General features: G+C 39.8%; 3 protein-coding genes across 3 annotated transcripts; 2 read left to right on the top strand and 1 right to left on the bottom strand.

The window, feature by feature from the left end:
• Nucleotides 1–286: 286 nt before the first annotated feature.
• map9 (microtubule-associated protein 9) lies at nt 287–4,620 on the top strand. The gene is made up of 13 exons (XM_014980865.2): nt 287–628; nt 711–801; nt 1,459–1,977; nt 2,053–2,225; nt 2,473–2,581; nt 2,664–2,728; nt 2,824–2,885; nt 2,982–3,144; nt 3,370–3,456; nt 3,542–3,703; nt 3,785–3,930; nt 4,225–4,360; nt 4,435–4,620. The coding sequence occupies exons 1-13, from the start codon at nt 554–556 to the stop codon at nt 4,552–4,554; spliced, it is 1,908 nt and encodes a 635-aa protein (XP_014836351.2). The 5' UTR covers nt 287–553; the 3' UTR covers nt 4,555–4,620.
• Nucleotides 4,621–6,166: 1,546 nt separating this feature from the next.
• Nucleotides 6,167–14,043, top strand: ugdh (UDP-glucose 6-dehydrogenase). Its single transcript, XM_014980866.2, has 12 exons — nt 6,167–6,401; nt 8,075–8,236; nt 8,691–8,792; nt 8,871–9,071; nt 9,142–9,339; nt 10,325–10,472; nt 10,636–10,730; nt 10,814–10,944; nt 11,179–11,318; nt 12,339–12,430; nt 12,522–12,632; nt 13,409–14,043. Exons 2-12 carry the CDS (start codon nt 8,075–8,077, stop codon nt 13,517–13,519), a joined length of 1,491 nt encoding a protein of 496 aa, XP_014836352.2. The 5' UTR covers nt 6,167–6,401; the 3' UTR covers nt 13,520–14,043.
• Nucleotides 13,670–19,638, bottom strand: lias (lipoic acid synthetase). Its single transcript, XM_014980867.2, has 11 exons — nt 19,496–19,638; nt 19,074–19,249; nt 18,443–18,536; nt 18,115–18,195; nt 17,786–17,942; nt 17,325–17,382; nt 17,080–17,208; nt 16,277–16,422; nt 16,127–16,197; nt 15,927–16,038; nt 13,670–14,490 (listed from the first exon to the last, which is right to left on the bottom strand). Exons 1-11 carry the CDS (start codon nt 19,577–19,579, stop codon nt 14,417–14,419), a joined length of 1,182 nt encoding a protein of 393 aa, XP_014836353.1. The 5' UTR covers nt 19,580–19,638; the 3' UTR covers nt 13,670–14,416.
• Between the last annotated feature and the right edge of the window lie 102 nt (nt 19,639–19,740).

The raw sequence follows: 19,740 nt of genomic DNA on the forward strand, positions 1-19,740 counted from the left end.
GTGTTCACTATATTTAACCCTGCCAACCACCAGGAGGGGGTGCTGTTTCACCCTTTACACATGAACCCAAACTTGGAAGTAATGACAAGTGGAATTCTATACAATATTAACTATGTTACACATATACGCCTGGATATTTTTTCACCCTTAATTGCCATATATTAATGTCAAAACGTTATTTAAAGTATCAAACACATTATAAGCTACGGCTATAGTCGTACAGCTATAAGTTAATTTAAAAAGTTCAAATTAACTAGTTAATCTTTCGAGCATGCGCAGTGTTGACCTGTACCTCTCGTCTCCCTGGGTTACCGTCAACAACTCCGTTACCTCAAGCAGCAATGCTAGTTCGGCTTTACTTGGAGCCTTTTTATATAACTCTGTGTTATTTGTAACATCCTACGGTAATTTTCCATACAGAGTTACTTCATCGTCAAATGTTGAGTACTGCCGAACAGGAAGTAGCCTAGAGGCTAACTAGCACCAGCAAAAAAACCGTTGATGATAGCATGCTAATGCGGATGAGAGTGTGTTGTTCTCCAGTTTGGTTTACATGATGACAGATCAGGAGGTAAGGACACTGGCGTATGCAAAAAGTCCGAAAACATCGAAAAGAACTACATTCCAGGTAAGAGCGTTAATGTATATTTGGGTTATAAACCAGTAAAGTATCAGCCCTGTAAACTCCTATTCCAACAACTCTGTTGTAGGATGAACTTCAGGCTGCTGTGTCTTCCAGGGCAAGCAAAGCAAATGCACAGCAACACTTTTATTTTGATGACATTAACGACGATGAAGATGGTAAGCATACATCTGTATGTGGGGGGAAAAACAGATCTGGACAGGCTGGATTTGCTAAAGTTTACCATTAAAAATCTCAAGCAATCACACCAGTGGAAACAATACATGTCTGTCACATAGAAAAATTCAAACGGGAAAATACCCAGTTTTACATCAGTTGAACTCTCTGAAGATAAACAATATATGAAGACATTTGCTTTATCTTCACCATCCACAGTAACATCTGTCAGAAATTGGTCTACCATGTTGTGTACCAATGGTAACTTAACTGAGCTTAATATGGCATTCAAAACACTTTTATGCTATTAGCACATTAAGACATAAGATTTTTTATTTGTCATTATGTTCCTAGAATATAATACAATTGCAGTGCAACCCTCAGTGATAAATGAATATGACACAGCATATAAATATCTGTAAATATATTTCATGCAAACCTCACTCACACTCTAAGATCAGTTTTCAACATGGGTTTAAGTATCTTCTCATCGACATGTCTAACGACATGTCTAAAACTTTGTGAAATCCTACTGTGGGAGCACATTCTTAACTTTTAATTGTGCTTTCTTTGAAAATAAATAAGCTGCTGAGTAGTATATGTAAGATAAAACGAATTAGTCCAATGACTGACTTTTCCTTTTACTTGTTGTTTTTCAGACTTTTTGGATAAACTTCTAAAATCAAGAAAAAAAAGGATTGATGCCTTCAAAGCAGGAAGGAGTAAAGCGACATTTAATACCTTTGAGTTTTCAGACGAAGAAGACAAACCCACCAAGCCAAAGAAAGTATCATTCCTGAAATCCCACAGAAGCAGCTCCAACTCAAAAGACACATCAGGGTCGGATCCACATGAGTCCTCTAATGATGGAAATGTCCATAATGACGGAAACGTCCAGAATGAAGCCTCTCTGTACCCTCAGAACTCCACAAATGTTAGTGCTGAAAACTCTCAAATTAATCCATCTAGTGAAAAACCGACAAATGGTCCGCTCACAAAACAGGCCTCAAGTCTGTCATGTCAAATATCAGACGATGCTCTTTCTTTGCCGTTACCGTCTGATGGCAGTGTGGTGGAGTCGCCTGGTCCAGAAGAAGATAAGACAAATCCTGGCGTGAAAGAAACCTCTGAGACGCCACCAGTGTCTGCACCTCATCTCTGCAACACTGTTTCAACTGGTTTGTTACTATTAGCTCTTTTATTCAATGCTGTAAAAAGTTATCTTGATATTTACACTTTGTTTGACTATTCAGGCAGTGTTCCAGAGATGCCACCGAAACCCAAACCTCGGCAAAGGACGCTTGGCATGAAGTCACTCCTTTCACAGAAGAAAAGGGACAAGGAAAGTGAATTTCAGGATTTCAGCAGACCCCAAACGTCTTCTATGTCCATTCCCTTCTCAACTGATGCATCCAGCAACATAACAGTAAGAACCAAAATTACATAATATAGATTTCCCTCTTTTTTTTCCCACTTACTGCTCATTCACCTAATTCATAAATATTTGTAGGATGATAATCGTTTGATAATTTTCTTCCATCAAGGGTTGAAAAAACAGAATTACATATTTGCAAAGTACATGTAAAACAGCCACTGTTGACCAATGTGCTTTTTTTGTGATACGGAAGTAATTTCTAGGAAACGGCAGTTAATTCTTTTGTTGTTAATTGCAGTGGACAGATGGAGACCAGACAGCTTCACGTAGCCCCAGCAAGTCATTTTCAAATAAGAGTGAACAGTCACAACTCGTCACCAGGTCTACGTTTGATTCTGGTTCCAGAGGTAAGTACTGACACACTCTGCGGTGTCAAATCAGTGATACAACTCACTCTTCCTGCTGACGTTTGATTTTCTGTTTTATAAGGCTTTATATCCGACGACAGCAAGGAGCAAGGGAGACCCTATTCTTCATCATTTGAAGAATTTAATGTAAGTCAATCTGTGCTTTATCTAACATGGCTGTGATGGATTTTTTTTTTTTTTTTGTTACACATCTATTTGATTTGATTGAATTTTCTTCTTAGGGACACGCAGGAGATCCCTCAGATCAAAGCTCTCATGCCCTTGAAAAGTCCTTTGACACCAAGTGAGTGAAGGAGGCTTTACTAGTGTTGCTGCATAAAGGAAACTGAAAAAGTAATTGACCATTGTTTCTTTTTTTTTTTTTTTTTTCTGGCGTTAGGACTTCCTGTTCTCACTCTAAAACCCCTGAGAGGTCTCAGAGTGCGTGCTCCAGAAAGGTGGAGTCAAAATATTTGGGAACACTCAAAGTTCTAGACCGGAAACTGTCCTTACAGGAGTCTTCTCCTCAAGCACCAGAAGCTATCAGAGCTGCAGTTTACCAGGTCAGAGTGAGTCGCTGCAGCATATTAAGTCACCATAGAGTTTGGTGTGTTTTTTTTTCTTTTCTTTTTTGTCATGCGGTGAAGGTGAACTTCAAGTCAGAGGTTCCCCCGACACTGCAATGTAGTAAATCATTTTCAAAATGATTAGGTCAAAATGGACAGAGGGTTGGAAGGAGTGTTGGAAATACATATTTGATTGATTAAAGCCCTCTGTGCTCACAACAGGAATGGCTCAAAAAGAAAAAAGAAAAATCAAGAGAGAACATGCGGCTAAAGAAGAAAGAAGAGCTTGTCAAGAAACAACAGAAAAAGGTGAATCTCGGTTTATTTCTACCATCTCTAAGGTAAATATGAACACGTAGTTATTATGAGTGGCCGTCTGTCTGTCCATGAACAGGACAGGGAGTCTAAAAAGGAACATGCCAACGCCTCTTTTGAAGCCTGGAAAGAAAAGAAAGCAGAGAGCCTCAAAGCCGAAGCAAAAGAAAGACAAAATATGATTAGGAAACAGCAAAGGGAGAATAAAGAAAAGGAAGAAAGAAGACAATCTGCCATACAGGTGCAGATTCAAATTATTTTGAAACTACAAGAGACATGAAAGTGTGTAAGCTTGATACTGATCAGTGTTTCGATCATAAAGGTGTTTGAGAACTGGAAGCGTGAGTATGATCAGCTGCTCATTGAGAGAAACAGAAAGCAGAAAGTGGCTGAAAGTAAACAGAAGCTGAAGAAGCAGGAAAAAGAAGAAGAAAGGCAGCGAGAAAGCAAATCTGCTTTTTCCGACTGGTGGGTATAAATCACATTATGTCTATCTCTGTTTTTAAAATAATTTTACTGAAATGATTGCTGGAGGTGTATTGCCACTCCATCCCAGCAGATTCAGTTCATCCTCACATCTGCTGAAAATATTTTTCTGTCCTGCCTCGCTCCCATCTATGCGGTTGTGAAAAATCACCAACCACAAGGTGGCGCACTCAGGCTAGATGTTCCTGTTTTAACCCCCTTCTAAAACAAACGCCTTCTGCAGTGAGGTCAATGTTAACCCAATCTGTTTTACCTGGTTTTCTTCACCTGAATAAGGTGTGACAAAAAGAAAGACCTTCTTCATGAAAAGCTCAAGAGGGAACATGAAGAAATCAAAACAAAGGCAGAAGAAGAGCTGTACCTGAAAGAAGAAAAGGACAAGATGGCCATAGAGACCTATGAAAACTGGCTGGTAAGTCCAACGATGAAGAAAATCTAACTGGATCAGAGCTCAGAAATATTCACTATTGTTTGCTTTTCAAACAGATAAAAAAGGATCGAGAGCAGAGGAGAAGAAAAGACGAAAGAGTGATACAAGAAATACTTCGGGACAGTCCTCCTCCACCGTGGAACCCTCCAAATAAAACCATCCCATTTAGAAAGTGACAATCTACAGGGCTGTTATCTTTTAGATTCATGTTCTAATAAAAGACACTTGGATATGGGCATAAACATTTTATGACTTTTTCTTTGCATTAACTAAATCAAATAATTTGAATAGATTTGTTCTTTGTGGTACTTTTGACACATTCTACCACATTACAACATTTAGTACTAAAATCTGTCTTGTTTCTTTTTAGCTTTAAGTAATCATTCCTTTAAGAGCTCATTACTCCTGTTGAGACTTATGCAACAATGCTGTAGTTTCAGACATGGTCATCCAAATACACAGCCGTCTCCACTGGTAAAGACATCTACCAGTCTTTACTAGATACATTAATTATCTTTTACTGCTGTGGTGAAATCCTTCCGAGGAACATTTTCTGTCATTCCATTATAGTGATTTATGGAGATTTATTTATCTCCCTCATTTGCCTTGTTTATTGCTTTCAGCTTTTTAACTCTTTGGTACTCTGATTTGAGATAACCCTGCTGTAAGTTTCTCTACAATCTTTTCCCTGAAAATATTGGTGTGTGTGTGTGTGTGTGTGTGTGTGCGTGTGTGTGTGTGTGTGTGTGTGTGTGTGTGTGTGTGTGTGTGTTGCTGTCTCAGTAAACTATCATGAACACTTAAGGACAATTTAGAAACCAATTAGCCTCACTGGTTTGGGACTGTGGGAGGAAGCTGGAGTACCCTGGGGGAACAATCATACCCAGGACGTCTTGCTTCAAGGCAAGAGTGCTACAAAGTGCAGCATAAATTACGTACATGTACAGCCAGTTGGTTACTTTGGATTCTTATAAAGGCATGCTAGAATAAGGGGATGACCACTGACTACAAGGTACATGCTTGACTTTAAAGTTTGATTGTGGAAAAAAGTCATGAATCCCTTTTTTCAACACAACAATTATGCTGTAGCACATGTTGGTAGTAGATAAAATAAAATATGAGTTAAACTACACTGTACTACACTGTAGTTGTAAGTTAACAAAGAGGGATGGGTGATATTTTGTTGAACTATTGTGATCCTGATAAAAGTGGTGACAAGAACTACTTATAGGTGTGACTGTCTGACTACATTCCTAGCTCCACAAATACTGCCCTTTAGGACACCAGTCACATAAAACTGGGATTTGTATCACTCAGTAACTGCATTTAATCAAATTTTCAAATTTATTGACATTCATTAATACTTGCATTGAACAAACAGTGGAGAAAATAGTAAAAATGAAAATACAGACAGTGTTGGGGGATTTCAAACGTCATTAACTGGAATTTATAGTGACAATGATAAATCAAAGTTCTTAAAATAAAATGTAGCACGATAAATTATAAACCATAAGATACAATAAATGTCCACCCCTAGTAAAAAACAAAAAAACAAAAACCAAGATGTGTCCATAAGGCTGTTATGTCCAAATAGGTGAGAAATGAGCCTCCTTCAATATAATTGTGAAATCATTTATATGTATTCTATCGGACTGTTATCATTTTGAAAATGTTCAATAAATACAATGGTTTCTCTAAATGTGGAAAAATTCGTGCTTTTAATTTGAAAACCCCCTCCGGAAGGCTTTTCCAGGAGCGCAGGGGAGTGGTGAGTGAGGGAGCCGAGGAACCTCCCTCCGCTCACTTCAACTTCAGGCTGTAGTTCAGAAAGTTACCACAGGAACTCCGCTCCACTGATATCTCCCGCATCCCTCTGCTTCAGTCCAGCTTTACGAACCTTTGTCGAATCAAACAGAACCGGAGAACCGGAACTCGCGGCTGTTTGGACCCGGAGACTCATCTGCCAGGGAACCGAGCTGAACCTCCGCAGTGCTGAAGTTAACAGATTACCGAGCTGGCAGAGGTAAGGATCTGTTAGCTGGGTTCCGCTAGCTAGCCCTATTGGTTAATTCATTCACGGCTGCTGGGGGGTTTAAATCGCACACCCTGCGTATTTAGAGAAGAAGTGAATTAGTTTATTCTTGTAATGTGCGACTGTCCTCTGCAGACTGTGAGCTTTTCACAGAAAGGCAGATGTCGAAATAAATCTCTAAGGTGCGTCTGATGAAAGGAGTCTCTTTTTCTCCTCCAGTGGCAGACGTGGCTTCGCTGTGATGATAAAAGCGTCTTTATTTCCTCCCAGGCTGTGATGGTCCGGCTGGTAACTCACTGCAGGGCTGCTCAACAACTTAGTTTTCAGGGGGATTTAAAACTGACTCCATTAACAAACCTGGACTGTTTATTTGCACTTCATCTTTAATTTTCAGTTGTTTCTGTTTATTTAAAAATGCAGTTTCATGTGGCACATAGCAGGAAGAAATTATTTTTAAATTGATTCCGAAAAACAGGTTGCTCCTATTTAAAACATCCGCCATTTGCAGGAAAATTGGAAACTATTCACTCTTAAATTTACTTACACTGTTATGACTAGTAGAGATGCACCAAACAGGCTTTTCCTGACTGTTTTACCAATTCCACTTTTTCGACAATATACACCAAAAAGATTAAATGGGATTCAAGATATGTAACAGATCATTTTAAGTTTAAAAGAAAATGGAATGATCAGATTTTACAAATGAATGAATCATGGGATGTGTTAACTTTTTACGAGTTTTGTCTGTTTTTTTTCCTAGTAAATTCAACATGTACATCATACTACAAGCTTTTTTGTTGATGCATTTATTTATTAAAATGTGCTATTTTAGTTTTGATGCATTTAGCAACTAAGAAGACTAAAAATACATATATATATATTTTTCAGTGTTTAATCTGGCTATCACCAGAAAACATGAAGAGAAAATTAGTATCGCTCTATATTTGATCATTACTAGTTAAATTTTATAAAGATACCTCAAAACATGAAACATTTCCCAACAAACGCAAGATCTAAAATGAGAATTTATCCACATTGGCTTTGAAATATATGAAATACTACTAATTGAAGATGCTCCAATCAGGCTTTTCAGTTTGTGTTTTATCTATTAAAATGGTGGAAGTTCTCAGTTTTGATTAATTTGATGAATGGAAATTTGTTTTATGTCGAAGGACTATATAACATTAAAGGCAAAACATATTCAGCAGCTTTATTGATAGATGTTACAGTTTCTAATTTAACAGAAAATAAAATAAAAAACCCATTTGTTGGCAGTTATGAATCTAACCTCTTTATTTATTACTAATAATAATGGAGGGAAAATTGTTCTATTTCAGTCTTCGACCATTTGATTAGTGGATCTTAGTTATCACAGTTTTTATTCACTTGATACTGATTTACTGTATTCTGCTTAATTGTATAAAAGTGTTTAATCCAACTTTTAAAGTGGTGTCTGGTTCCAGCTTGTCAGAAACCTCTCTGGTGTTTACATCACTCTGCTGGTGTCTGTAATCACATTGGTTGTTCTTCTTTCCTGCAGAACAAAACATTTCTTTAAATAGTAACAGCTAAGACATACAGCCTTGATTTTTTCCCGCTGTGAGGAAAGCATATATTTCTCATGCACTTTCCGTACGATTCCTTTGTGGGTGCGTCTTTGACAGATGTTTGAGATCAAACGGATCTGTTGCATCGGAGCCGGGTACGTAGGAGGCCCAACATGCAGCGTAATCGCTCAGATGTGCCCGGAGATCACGGTGACCGTCGTGGACGTCAACGAGACGCGCATTAAAGCCTGGAACTCAGACACTCTGCCCATTTACGAGGTAGGAGGATATCAGCATTTTTCAGACGAGGATTAATTAAGTTTTATGGTTGAAGTTGGGCAGAGAGCAGCAGCTCACAGTTTATTAACACTTTCTCACATGCTTTGCACTAAGGTGTGGCTGATACAGGGTTGACATGAAAGTTCAGCTTCACTTTTTTTTTTCCTTTTTTATTTATTCTTTGAAGCCACACCTCATCTCTGAAGAGGGTTGACTCAGAAAGATTTGGTCACTGCTGCATTCCGCGTTTCTGTAAAATCTTGGCTCCGTCTCTTTGTGAGCCGTTAATGAGTTCCAGACTGTTTTGCAATTTCCCTGCGTCAACCCCGACCGCACACTATTACATCATCATGACTAGTAGTGGTCAGCATGAACTTCTCGTGTGTTTTGTGAAACACTTCCCCCCGCCCTTTGCACTTGCACTAACTGAACCCTCCGCTTCCTCTCGTTTCAGCCGGGACTGAAAGAAGTGGTTGAATCATGCAGAGGGAAAAACTTGTTCTTCTCCACAGACATTCCCTCAGCCATCAAGGACGCCGACCTCGTCTTCATCTCCGTGAGTCACGCAGTCTCGGGGCGAATAAGATTTCCTTCTGTTTAATCGGCTCGCATCATAACCGCGTCGCCTCGGCAGGTCAACACCCCAACCAAAACCTATGGAATGGGGAAGGGTCGCGCCGCCGACCTCAAGTTCATCGAGTCGTGCGCTCGGCAGATCGTAGAGGTCTCCGACGGCTACAAGATCGTCACGGAGAAGAGCACCGTCCCCGTGCGAGCCGCCGAGAGCATCAGACGGATATTTGACGCCAACACCAAACCCAGCCTGAACCTGCAGGTGTGTACTTTCACACACAACTCTGTGGCGTCCGGGTTTCTTGCTTCTGAGGGTGAGCGCGTCGTTTTAGGTGCTGTCCAACCCGGAGTTCCTCGCGGAGGGAACGGCAGTGCGGGATCTCAAGGAGCCCGACCGCGTCCTGATCGGTGGCGATGAGACACCGGAGGGTCAGAGGGCGATCAAAGCGCTTTGTGCTGTGTACGAACACTGGGTGCCCAAATCCAGAATCATCACTACGAACACCTGGTCGTCTGAGCTCTCCAAACTGGTGAGTGGACCACATGGATACTGGTGGTTTATCCCAAAACCATTTACTCAGAAATTGTGTTTGATGCAGTTCATGTTTACTTTAATTACCACGAATGTAATCTCAATGCACTTTAGAACAGAAGCTGGTCTAATTCAGTTCAAACCAAACCAATTCCAGTCCTAAATCAGACTTTAGTACAGATGTGCTACAAATGCAAACCTATTTGTAGTGCAACAAAAAATACCTTCTCCTTATGATTTACAGTACATTAATGACTTTTTGTAATCAGAAAAGCTATAGTAATTTCCATCCATTCATTTTCTCTACACCCTTGTCCCTTAGTGGGGTCGGGAGGGGTGCTGGTGCCTATCTCCAGCTAGCGTTCCGGGCGAGAGGCAGGGTACACCCTGGACGGGTCGCCAGTCTGTCGCAGGCCGCTATAGTAATTTCTTCAATGTTATTTTATTAAACCTTCAGTTTCAAATTCTGTTTTTAGCCTAAATCAACACTTCAATGTCAGAGGAGAAAAAAATTCTCATTTTATTGTGTGAAGCTCAGAAAACCCCCCCAATTACTTAAGTCTGTTAGGAAAATACTGAATTGCGACATCATCGTTGAATATTGCGAGGTTAATATGAGTCGCGCACTAAACCTACTTTTCCCTCACGCTTCAGCATCTCTGAATCTAAGATCCACATCAGTGAAAATTCATTCATGAGGTCCAACATTTTATCGGCATGCGGAACATGAATCCACGGCTCTTCAAATATTGAAAACACTCCATTGAAATTGTGACCTTGCACACATACCGACATACCGACTAGAATTTGATGTACTGCGCCGCTCTATCAAAAGTCAAATAATTTTGATAAATGAAAAATAAAGGACTTTTATTTTATTTTATTTTTTTTGTGATGAGAAGGAATAAAAATATTTTATTTTTGTTTTTATGTTTTTTGGCAGAATGTTGAAAGAAACATCTGGTTGTGTTTTGGATTTGCAGGCAGCCAATGCTTTCCTGGCCCAGAGAATCAGCAGCATCAACAGCATCAGCGCTCTGTGTGAGGCCACAGGAGCCGACGTGGAGGAAGTGGCCAAGGCCATCGGGATGGACCAGAGGATTGGCAGCAAGTTCCTCAAAGCCAGCGTTGGTAAGAATCGCAGCAAAACCTTTAAAGGCGCAATATGCGCGTCTGTGAAGCAGGACAATCCTAAATTACATTTACTGCTATTATCCCAAACAATAAACAGGGCAGCTTTAGAAGTTGGCGTTTTATTTTTTAACCCACAAGCTTTCGTTGATGCCCTGTTCAGGTTTCGGTGGGAGCTGCTTCCAGAAAGATGTGCTCAACCTGGTGTATCTGTGCGAGGCCCTCAATCTGCCGGAGGTGGCGTCCTACTGGCAGCAGGTGGGAACTGCACCTCTGTAAACGGAGGGTTGAGTTCTCTGGGTCTGTTTCGTCTTTATTATTCTGAACACGATTCCTCTCAGGTGATAGACATGAACGAGTACCAAAGACGACGGTTTGCGTGTCGGATCATCGACTGCCTCTTCAACACCGTCACCGGCAAAAAGATCGCTCTGCTGGGGTTCTCTTTCAAAAAAGACACAGGCGACACCAGGTCAGTCTCTCCTCGCCTTCTTGAGTTTATCGACTGGTTTGACTTGTTTTGCAAGTGTGAACTTGACCCAGGCACAGCAGAGAAAGCCTTAAGCTTTCATTCATTGCTATTAACATGGCCAACAGTGCTGATCCTTTTCCTCCACTTGGAAGCTTGCCAAAGCTCACTGCAGCGAACTTCACCCCTCTATCCACTGTTGGTGTGTGTGTGTGTGTGTGTGTGTTACAACTCCAGGGAGTCATCCAGCATCTACATATCAAAGTATCTGATGGATGAGGGGGCCAAGCTGTTTATCTATGACCCCAAGGTTCTTAAGCAGCAAATCATTTATGACCTGTCCCAGCCCAGCATCTCAGAGGACAACCCAGAAAGAGGTGAGAGATCGAGCGAGTTCAATACCTGCAGCACTGTGTGATTTACTGTTAACGATTAATAAACACTCAACTCGAGTAGCCTTGTTTGAGCTTTGAGATACTCGGAGCTTTTGCTTTGTTTAGTGAATTTTAAATCATGATCAGTGTTTGCGAAAGGCCTTTTAAACTGACACACAGGTTGAATGAATATGAATGATTTCTCTAGAATCACCTTTCAGGTTAATTTAGTCGTTTCTGCTTCCCATTGAAAGCTTTATAAAACATCTGAAATGAATTGTGGTTTTAAACTTTTCTTTATGTGTTCAGGGTTCGTATAGGTGCTTGAAATCCTAGAAAATGCTTGAATTTCAAAAAAGGTGCTTTCAAGGTTTGGAAAGTGCTTGATTTCTGCATAAAGTCCTTGAAAGGGCTTGATATTCAAAATAATGTTTTCTAACAAAGTTGTAATAAACTTTCAGGAGAAAACTCCTTATAGGAAGTGATTATTTATATTGTGTTTGAGAAAGTAGGTCGTTTGCCTTAAAACAGTTTTTTTAATGTAATGAATATTTATTATTCCTAATGAGGTATTGATCTGTTTGATTGAAATACAGGTAGTTTTGATTTTAAATGTTAGTTATTGAAACTGGAGGATGTTTTTAGTTGAGTTTGTTTTGTTCTCTGACCAATCAGGTCTTTAGAGTGTGTGAGAAAAATTTCAAAACATCAAATTTTGTCATTTTAATCTATTTTGTCCCTACTATGTAGAATATTATTACGAAAAATTAACAGTAATAGGTGATGTTCATTTGTATAGTTTTTATTGTGAAAGTCTGGTGCTGAAAACTTACCTTTGAAATCCAAAAGTGCTTGAATTTATTGCGAATAAAGGTCATGTTATTTAAGAGATTTACAGTGAAAACTGAAAATTTGTGGCTGGACTGTTTAATAATTATTTAACAAGGATAAATATCTCTGTTTTCTGAAGTTGTGATTTAGTTCGGTTAAGCATAATAAATCCCTCTCTTTTTCTTTTCTCAGTGTCTGAGCTGGTGACTGTAACGTCAGACCCTTATGAGGCCTGCCAGAGCGCTCATGCGTTGGTCATCTGCACCGAGTGGGACATGTTTAGGGTCACGATCGTACTTACCCTTCGTACACATTTCCTCTTCCTTAGCAACCGTGCACTTGGGATCTCATGATGTCGTTTTGACGCCTCTACAGGAACTGGATTACGAGAAGATTTACAAGAAGATGCTGAAGCCGGCATTCATATTCGACGGCCGCAGAGTGCTTGACCACCTCCACGCCGAGCTGCAGAGCATCGGCTTTCAGGTGAGCGGACGTACAGCTACGTATTTTGTCATGTTATTTCATTGGATTCTACTTGGTGAACCTTAAAAATGTTGAACCTATTTTTGAAGTAGATTGAAAACTGATCAGTGGTTTTAGTCCTTTTTTTTTTTTTAAATAAAATTCATAAGTGTATGGTTTTTGCAATTTTCAGTCTTGGACTAGGCAATATGGCTGTGTCAATAATTACTGATTAGTTTTTGTTTTAAATATCTGAAACACTGCCGAACTTGCGATGCAACCTTTCTTGTTTTACTCAGTCTCCTTTGAGCTGTTGTGCTTATTTTGTCTTTTTGCGCTAGTTTTTTTTTTTATTATTTATTTCTTTTAAGCAGTTACATAAAACTTACTCAACAGGCTGTTGCCAGGTAACCAAAGAATGAGTCAGTTGATCCCACCCACCTTGCTTAGCTGGCTCTGAGAGGTTGAGCAGCTAAAGTCTTTCCTCTGCCTACATCCCCCAGAATGCTGTGTGGTTCTGGTTCGGAGTTGGTTGAAATTATTGAATATTTTATCTGACGTATTCTGTATTGACATTGATTATGTGTCTATCACAATATTGGAGACGTACCCTAAAATACTTGCAGCTTGTGACTGGAGGTTATGTATAATGCTAACTCAGGGGAGTTGATCACAAACAAATACAGATTTTTACTTATAAACAAACTAGAAACCTCTTTATTGGTTTCCTTCCACCTTTTCCAATAAGGTGCAATAGTTCTGCAGATAAACGGCTAACTTCGCCTCTCTGGTTGCAGATCGAGACCATTGGAAAGAAAGTGACTTCTGCTCGAATCCCTTACACCCCTGCGATTGTTGGTTCTCGCACCGCTTCTACTGAGCCTCCAACCAAGAAGGCAAAAGCCTAAAGCTGGATTCTCCCCCCAGTAGCAGGCAACTTTCCTCCTGCTTCCTTTTCATTTCAACAGCAGAGGGGCCCCGAGTAGTGTCCTGCCCCCTGCTGCCCACACAGCAGGCCTGCAGCTTCTCTGCTACCTGGACGGACGACTGAAAGTGGCTACAGATCAAATTTTTTATATTAAATCATTCCATATGCAACAATAACTGTACATCACACCCAGAACAGTATTTCTCTCACACACATCAGATGACCTGCTTTTTTATAGAAACACTATAAACACAAGTCCTTTCTTATATAATTTACTATATAATTAAGTACTGTTCTTAAATACAAAGTTTTATATATATTTTTTTTAAAAACAACTATTTTTTATAAATCATGTTGCTGTATGTTAATCTTCCGTGTCAGGATGTCCACCTGAAGGGCCAATGCAATAAAATGTGAGTCTATAATTTGTACTGAAGATTTGTAATGTAAATCTTTACATACAGATATACTTTTCTTCAATAAATCTGTCTTTTTAAGCTTAAATCTCATGTGTGAGCTTCCTCAAAGTAGACATGCAGACACAACATTTTAGACGTTTGTTTCACACATTACTATGCCTTTTATGGAGGCTAGAGAAGGTGATTGAAAAGTGCAGCTTCTGCTCCCAGATGGCCACGAGTCTCAAAAGCCAGTCCTTCAGGGCAGCTACAGGTGGAGACGGAAAACTAGCATCCTGACAAAAATAAACGCTTTTTGATGCAAGTCAGCTAAAGTTGAACGCCTCCCGGTCTCTGTTTTTCTTGGTTCTAATGATTTTCCAGCTGAAAACAATGGATCATTGTGATGCGTTACAGACTGTTAGTGCGATTAGGAGGAGGGGGGAAAAAAAAGAAAAAAAAAAAAAGCAAGAGCTGCTTCAAGAAGCTTCTTGTTCTGTTCTAGTGATTTCTGTTTTTCTCTTCTTCAGCAGATTCTTCAAGAAGAATTCACCTGTTGGGAGGGAAAATAGTCTTTCATTTTCTGCTTTATTACTTGAACTGTTCAGATATGGAGGCTCATTTCCCCCCAAACCTCCTCTGAGCTTCAAATGACTAAAGATTAGCCAAGGAGATTAACTCGGCTCCTAATCTTTGCTCTAAGGCAGGGGTCTGTAACCTGCAGCTCCAGAGCCACATGTGGCTCTTATGAAACCACACACTCTAAGAAGTATTGTGTAATTATAAAGGGAATAATAAGTGGTGGTTTTTACAGTTTTTCTGTAGGGGATTTATGCAATAAAGGGGAGAGTATCTACATTAGGAACACACCAATGCAACAAGGCTTTTAAAATACAATTTAATGTAATCATTTTTAGTTTTTTATTTTTCATATGTATGGAAGGGACTTACCCTGCACTACAAAATAATTATTCCCTCTGTAAACATTTGATTTGTTCTAAAATCTGAAAATAGAAATAAATTTTAAATTAAATTTTGTCTTTTCAAAATAAAAGTATTTCAGTCCACGTTTGTAAGATATTTTGAAGCTCTAGACAAACTTTAGTTTTATAGCAATGAAGCAGAAGTGGCTCCTTTAAATCAAAAGGCTGATGATGTGCAGTGTTTGTTTTTCTACCGCTGCATATAATTTAGATGTGTCAGAGTAAAAGAAGCTAAATATAAATGATGGCAGGGTGCTGTGGTGGCGCAGGGTCAAAGCACGACCCACGTATTGAGGCCTTGGTCCTCATGGTGGTGGTCGCAGGTTCGATTCCCGGCCTGGTGACATTTGCCGCACGTCTTCCCCCTCTCTCATTACCCTCTTTCCTGTTGAACTACTTTCAAATAAAGGCCACTAGAGCTAACAAAACCTTTAAAAATATATATATATGTATAAAAGATGGCCAATATTTTCTAAATGTCCTTTAACTTTCACGTTGAAACTACTTTGTGTGTTTCAAATCAAATCTCAATACAGTATGGTACACGTTAAAGTTTGGTACTATAGTGAGACAAACTGTAAAAAAGTCCAAGTGGTGTGAACATTTTACAAGGCAAAGCGTACTGTATTATTAGTCGTAAAAACAACTGTTGATAAGCCGTTTTGTTGCGCAACTAAACCTAATCTCCATTTGTAGGGTTACTCCAGGTCAAATGAAGATACCCTGAATGCTGCTCATATTGCAGCTCTCTGGGAACGAAAAACAAGCTGGTCTGATCTAAGATCTCAGCCAAACTGAACCTCCAGACAATTAAATCTCAAATTACAGCACACACAAAGGAAAACATGCCCACACAAAAAAACAGACCTCACTTGTTTTTTTTTTTTTAAATGATATTACAAGCAGGCAGAGCCATGCAGAGAAATCTACCACTTCCAAATCTGAACAGTTCTGCACTTAAGTTCATTTCCCTTCATATTTTTGCAGCATTAATAATTCAGCTCACCTGCTTTGTAGGAGGATCGAACCAGAGGCCCGCTGGCTGTGTACACAAATCCCATCTCGTTCCCGACTTTCTCCCAGTGGGCAAACTTTTCAGGGGGGATGTATTCCTCCACCTAAACCCGACCGCACGTCCTCATAATTATGCATCCATCCACAAACAATAAATCTGACCGGACTGCTTCTGCAGTGCGGAGGACTCACCTTTAGGTGGCGCTTTGTGGGCTGCATGTACTGACCAAGGGTTAGACAGTCCACTCCTGCCTCTCTCAGCTCTGCAACATCACCACAGCAGCAGCAGTCAGACAAGCGCTTACACAGACCTGTGTGTGTTTATCTGCAGCTGCCACAAACCGGTCAGAGTGCTGACTATCTGCTGGTCGCTCTCGCCCAGTCCCAGCATGATGGAGGTCTTAGTGAGGACGCCGGGTTTGACCTGCTTGGCGTGTTTCAGGACAGTCAGGGATTGGTCGAAGTTCGCTCGGGGGTCCCGAACATACCTGCGGCGGATGGTGGAGAAATGTTTCAGGCTGAGGAATGCCTCTGGCGCCACCTGGTGGTCAGGCTGTGTTAGCTAGCAGAGATCTGAGTTTAACACAAGATGTTTCTGCAGTCTTCCATTTCACTGTAATCATATTTTCGACTCATACAAAAGGCAAAAGGACAGTAAGGCTGTCATATTGCATAAAACGAGCTTGATCATTTCCATTCTGATGGTAAAAATACTTTGAAGAGCAATTTTGTTTACAGAGACATTTTAGTCTGTTTTATTTTCATCTTTGGTTTTTATTTCTGTTTAATTTATTGTTTTTGGTTGTTGTGTTTTATTTCGAATATTGAAATTGAACTATTATGCCATTTATCAATATTACTTGAAAATGGTCTTAAACAACAATGTTACTAGTTATCGCAATAATTAGAGGGCCAATTTATCATCCAGCAAAATTTGTTGTTTTGACATGCCTAACGGGCAGAATGGTTTATTGTAATTGTAATATTGTAATGATTGGTATATAAAAAAATATAAATTCATGTAGCTCATACTAAACCTCAACAAACTGTTTGATTATCCTCTAATCAGCTAATTCTTTTTGTGATAATACCCACAAGTTTAACATTATGAAATAGTAAATTACAGCGCAATCCAGTGTGCATACCGTTGCAGTTCCCGCACCGTCTCCACGTTGTGAGCGTAAACGTCTAGCCCTGACAGGGCGATCTTCTCCACCGCTGACAGGTCGCCACGGAAATCAGGGGTCAGGCATTCGACCAGGATGTGAGGGTTTCTGCACGAAAAAGACAAAAAGTGCTTGCTTGTCAACTTTGCACTCATGAAATGTAAAAAAAAAAGGATCTAATTGCAGATCCATCTGATACAAATCTAAAGAAAAAAAAAATCTACCTCTCCTTCAGGCTAGTAACCGTTTTAGCAAAATGTTCTGCTCCTCCATCAGCGATATCTGTAAATAAACAGCAGAAACAAAACTGATTGATCATTCAAAAGCACATTGTAAGTATGATTAGCAAATTTGTAGACATTTAAATTGTATTGTATATGGAATTTATGTATTTTTATGGTCTGTAGAAGTATAGGGAAAAAATATTATTAATTAAAGTCTAAAATTCCGTTCATCCATCAATCTCTGTTTTTTTTTCCAGGTTCTGTACTCAAAGCCCAATTACTGCAAAAAATTCTGCTGTAACTTTCTAGAAACCTTTTACAAATATACTCTACAAACAGGCTTAAAAGAATTGAGAACAGAGGACGTTTAGATCAGAAAACGTAAGGACTTAATAGGTGTGATGACCAGTAAAGGTTCAACACCAGGTGTGGTGCAGACACACTGAGGGAAGAAACTCTACCATCTCTGTCAACAGATGTCAGAACCACGTAGTCCAGCCCCCAGGCTGCGATGGCCTTGGCTGTGTTGTAAGGCTCATCTGGGTCCAGAGGAGGCGGCTGACGGGCCGTCTTCACCGAGCAGAACCTGCACCCCCGGGTGCATGTGTCTCCCATCAGCTACCAGCAAACAGACAGAAAGAAAAGTAATGTGTGTGTCAGTGAAAAGAAAAAATATACACCTAAACTGGACTAATAATAAATGGACTAATACATTCACGATAAGAAGTATCTTCAGACATTAAAAAGAAAAGTCAACGTCCTTCATTATAACATGACGATGGAGGCTCACCATGATGGTGGCAGTAGCGGTGGCATATTCTCCTCCACCCCAACATTCTCCAATGTTTGGACACCTGGCCTCCTCACACACCTGAGAAAACACACAGAGACACTGTTATAAAAGAAGAGCGCACATAGGATTATTTAAACCTGTCTTTGCTGTGTAAATCTAATAGTTTCAGTAAAAGGTGGAATAACAGTTTCCTATCTTGGCAGAATTTGCACTGTGACGTTAATCAGATGCATCCTTGTGAAGACATTTTCAACAAGTTTCCCTGCTACGTTTCATGCTTTGGTTTTATTCTAGAGTCGAAGCATGTGGGTAGTCTGCTGCTGACCGTGTGCAGGTTGAGGTCTCTCAGTGTGTTCTTCAGCCTGTTGTAGTTCTTTCCAATAGGGATCTCCGTCTTCAGCCATGGAGGAAGCCTCAGCCTAACAACAGCACAGCACAGATATAAAGATCCTTTCACATGCATGTGTCTGATAAACTTTAATTTGTGAAAATGATCAATTTCATGCATATCTATTTAAGTAATTAAACTGTCTCCTTGAAAGTTAGATGTTGATGAAGTATGATGAACATACGTTCTCTGTAAATTACAAAAGTATTCGCCATCTTTCCACATTTTGCCAAGTTGCGCCTGCAACAAATTTTAACTAAAGAGAAAAGTTTTATTTTGACAACAAAATAATTAAAAAAAGGATACATGCTTTAAATACTTTTAAAGTGTTAGATTGTGATATATATTTATATCGACCTCCTCTGCTCTGATCTGTTTGAATAAAATCCAGTTCAAACCACTACATTTACAAGTCTTTTATTGAAAAACGGTATGTCATTTTCCTTCTGCTTTTCATTAATGAGTCAGTTGCTTTTGTCTATCGCATAAAATCTCAATAAAATACCAGTATGTTGTTGTAACACCACCGAATGTGGAAAAAGTTCAAGGTGGTTTTGAGACACTGTACCTTTCCCCCTTCTGTCTCTTCAGGTTGCCTCTGTATTCTGCCCACTTGCTTTTCTCAGAGAGTTCCCCAGATATAAAGTCCTGCAGCCCGGGGCCGTCCTGGCTCTGAACCTCCTTCTTCCTGTCCTCCCTGTCTGCCGAGGACTTGGGTGAAGTGTTCAGACAGCTTGTGTACACCTGTAGCCAGAAGTCACTCCGGTCAGCTCTCAATTAGTCAAACATAAATTATTCTCCAGATAAGAAGCTTAAGGAACAGCAGACAGAGTCTGTTTTGATAAATAAGCTGTCAGCAGAGCAACGGAGTTACAAAAATAAAGACTGCTAGCTAATGTTAGCTCCAGACCCACTGACCCCAATTCTGTCTTAGAGGACAGAAAGCAGTTTAAATAATTTTTACATATTCAGGTTTCCTCAGACACTTACATGTAAGATCGATCTGGGGCTCAACCTTAAGTGGTTTGTGGAAAAGCGACCCGTCACACAGCAACTCTGTTTTAACAACGCCATGACAGCAAAATCCCGAGAAACGACACAACCTCGACAAGCAGCTGCTTCTGTCTGATGCTGCATTCATGAAACAAAAGCTGACTGGGAAATATCAGATATCTCTGGTTTCAAAGTTTTTCCTAAAATCAGTACCATACATTATAAAAGGTTATGTACTTAAT

Source organism: Poecilia mexicana, unplaced genomic scaffold (genome assembly GCF_051168715.1).
Source record: "Poecilia mexicana isolate PSO_F unplaced genomic scaffold, ASM5116871v1 scaffold_1, whole genome shotgun sequence".
In the NCBI taxonomy this organism is placed as follows: domain Eukaryota; kingdom Metazoa; phylum Chordata; class Actinopteri; order Cyprinodontiformes; family Poeciliidae; genus Poecilia; species Poecilia mexicana.

What these genes read in the sequence shown, in the direction of transcription:
- lias (XM_014980867.2), bottom strand. Translation starts at nt 19,579, where the DNA reads ATGGCGTTGTTAAAACAGAGTTGCTGTGTGACGGGTCGCTTTTCCACA. An exon ending in CCGCTACTGCCACCATCATG is followed by an intron (nt 17,943 to 18,114) that starts GTGAGCCTCCAT and finishes GTTTGCTGGTAG; the next exon opens with CTGATGGGAGACACATGCAC. An exon ending in ACGGTGCGGGAACTGCAACG is followed by an intron (nt 16,423 to 17,079) that starts GTATGCACACTG and finishes CATCCGCCGCAG; the next exon opens with GTATGTTCGGGACCCCCGAG.
- map9 (XM_014980865.2), top strand. Translation starts at nt 554, where the DNA reads ATGATGACAGATCAGGAGGTAAGGACACTGGCGTATGCAAAAAGTCCG. An exon ending in GAAAAGTCCTTTGACACCAA is followed by an intron (nt 2,886 to 2,981) that starts GTGAGTGAAGGA and finishes TTCTGGCGTTAG; the next exon opens with GACTTCCTGTTCTCACTCTA. An exon ending in AAATCTGCTTTTTCCGACTG is followed by an intron (nt 3,931 to 4,224) that starts GTGGGTATAAAT and finishes CACCTGAATAAG; the next exon opens with GTGTGACAAAAAGAAAGACC.
- ugdh (XM_014980866.2), top strand. Translation starts at nt 8,075, where the DNA reads ATGTTTGAGATCAAACGGATCTGTTGCATCGGAGCCGGGTACGTAGGA. An exon ending in CCGACCTCGTCTTCATCTCC is followed by an intron (nt 8,793 to 8,870) that starts GTGAGTCACGCA and finishes TCGCCTCGGCAG; the next exon opens with GTCAACACCCCAACCAAAAC. An exon ending in TGCAGAGCATCGGCTTTCAG is followed by an intron (nt 12,633 to 13,408) that starts GTGAGCGGACGT and finishes CTCTGGTTGCAG; the next exon opens with ATCGAGACCATTGGAAAGAA.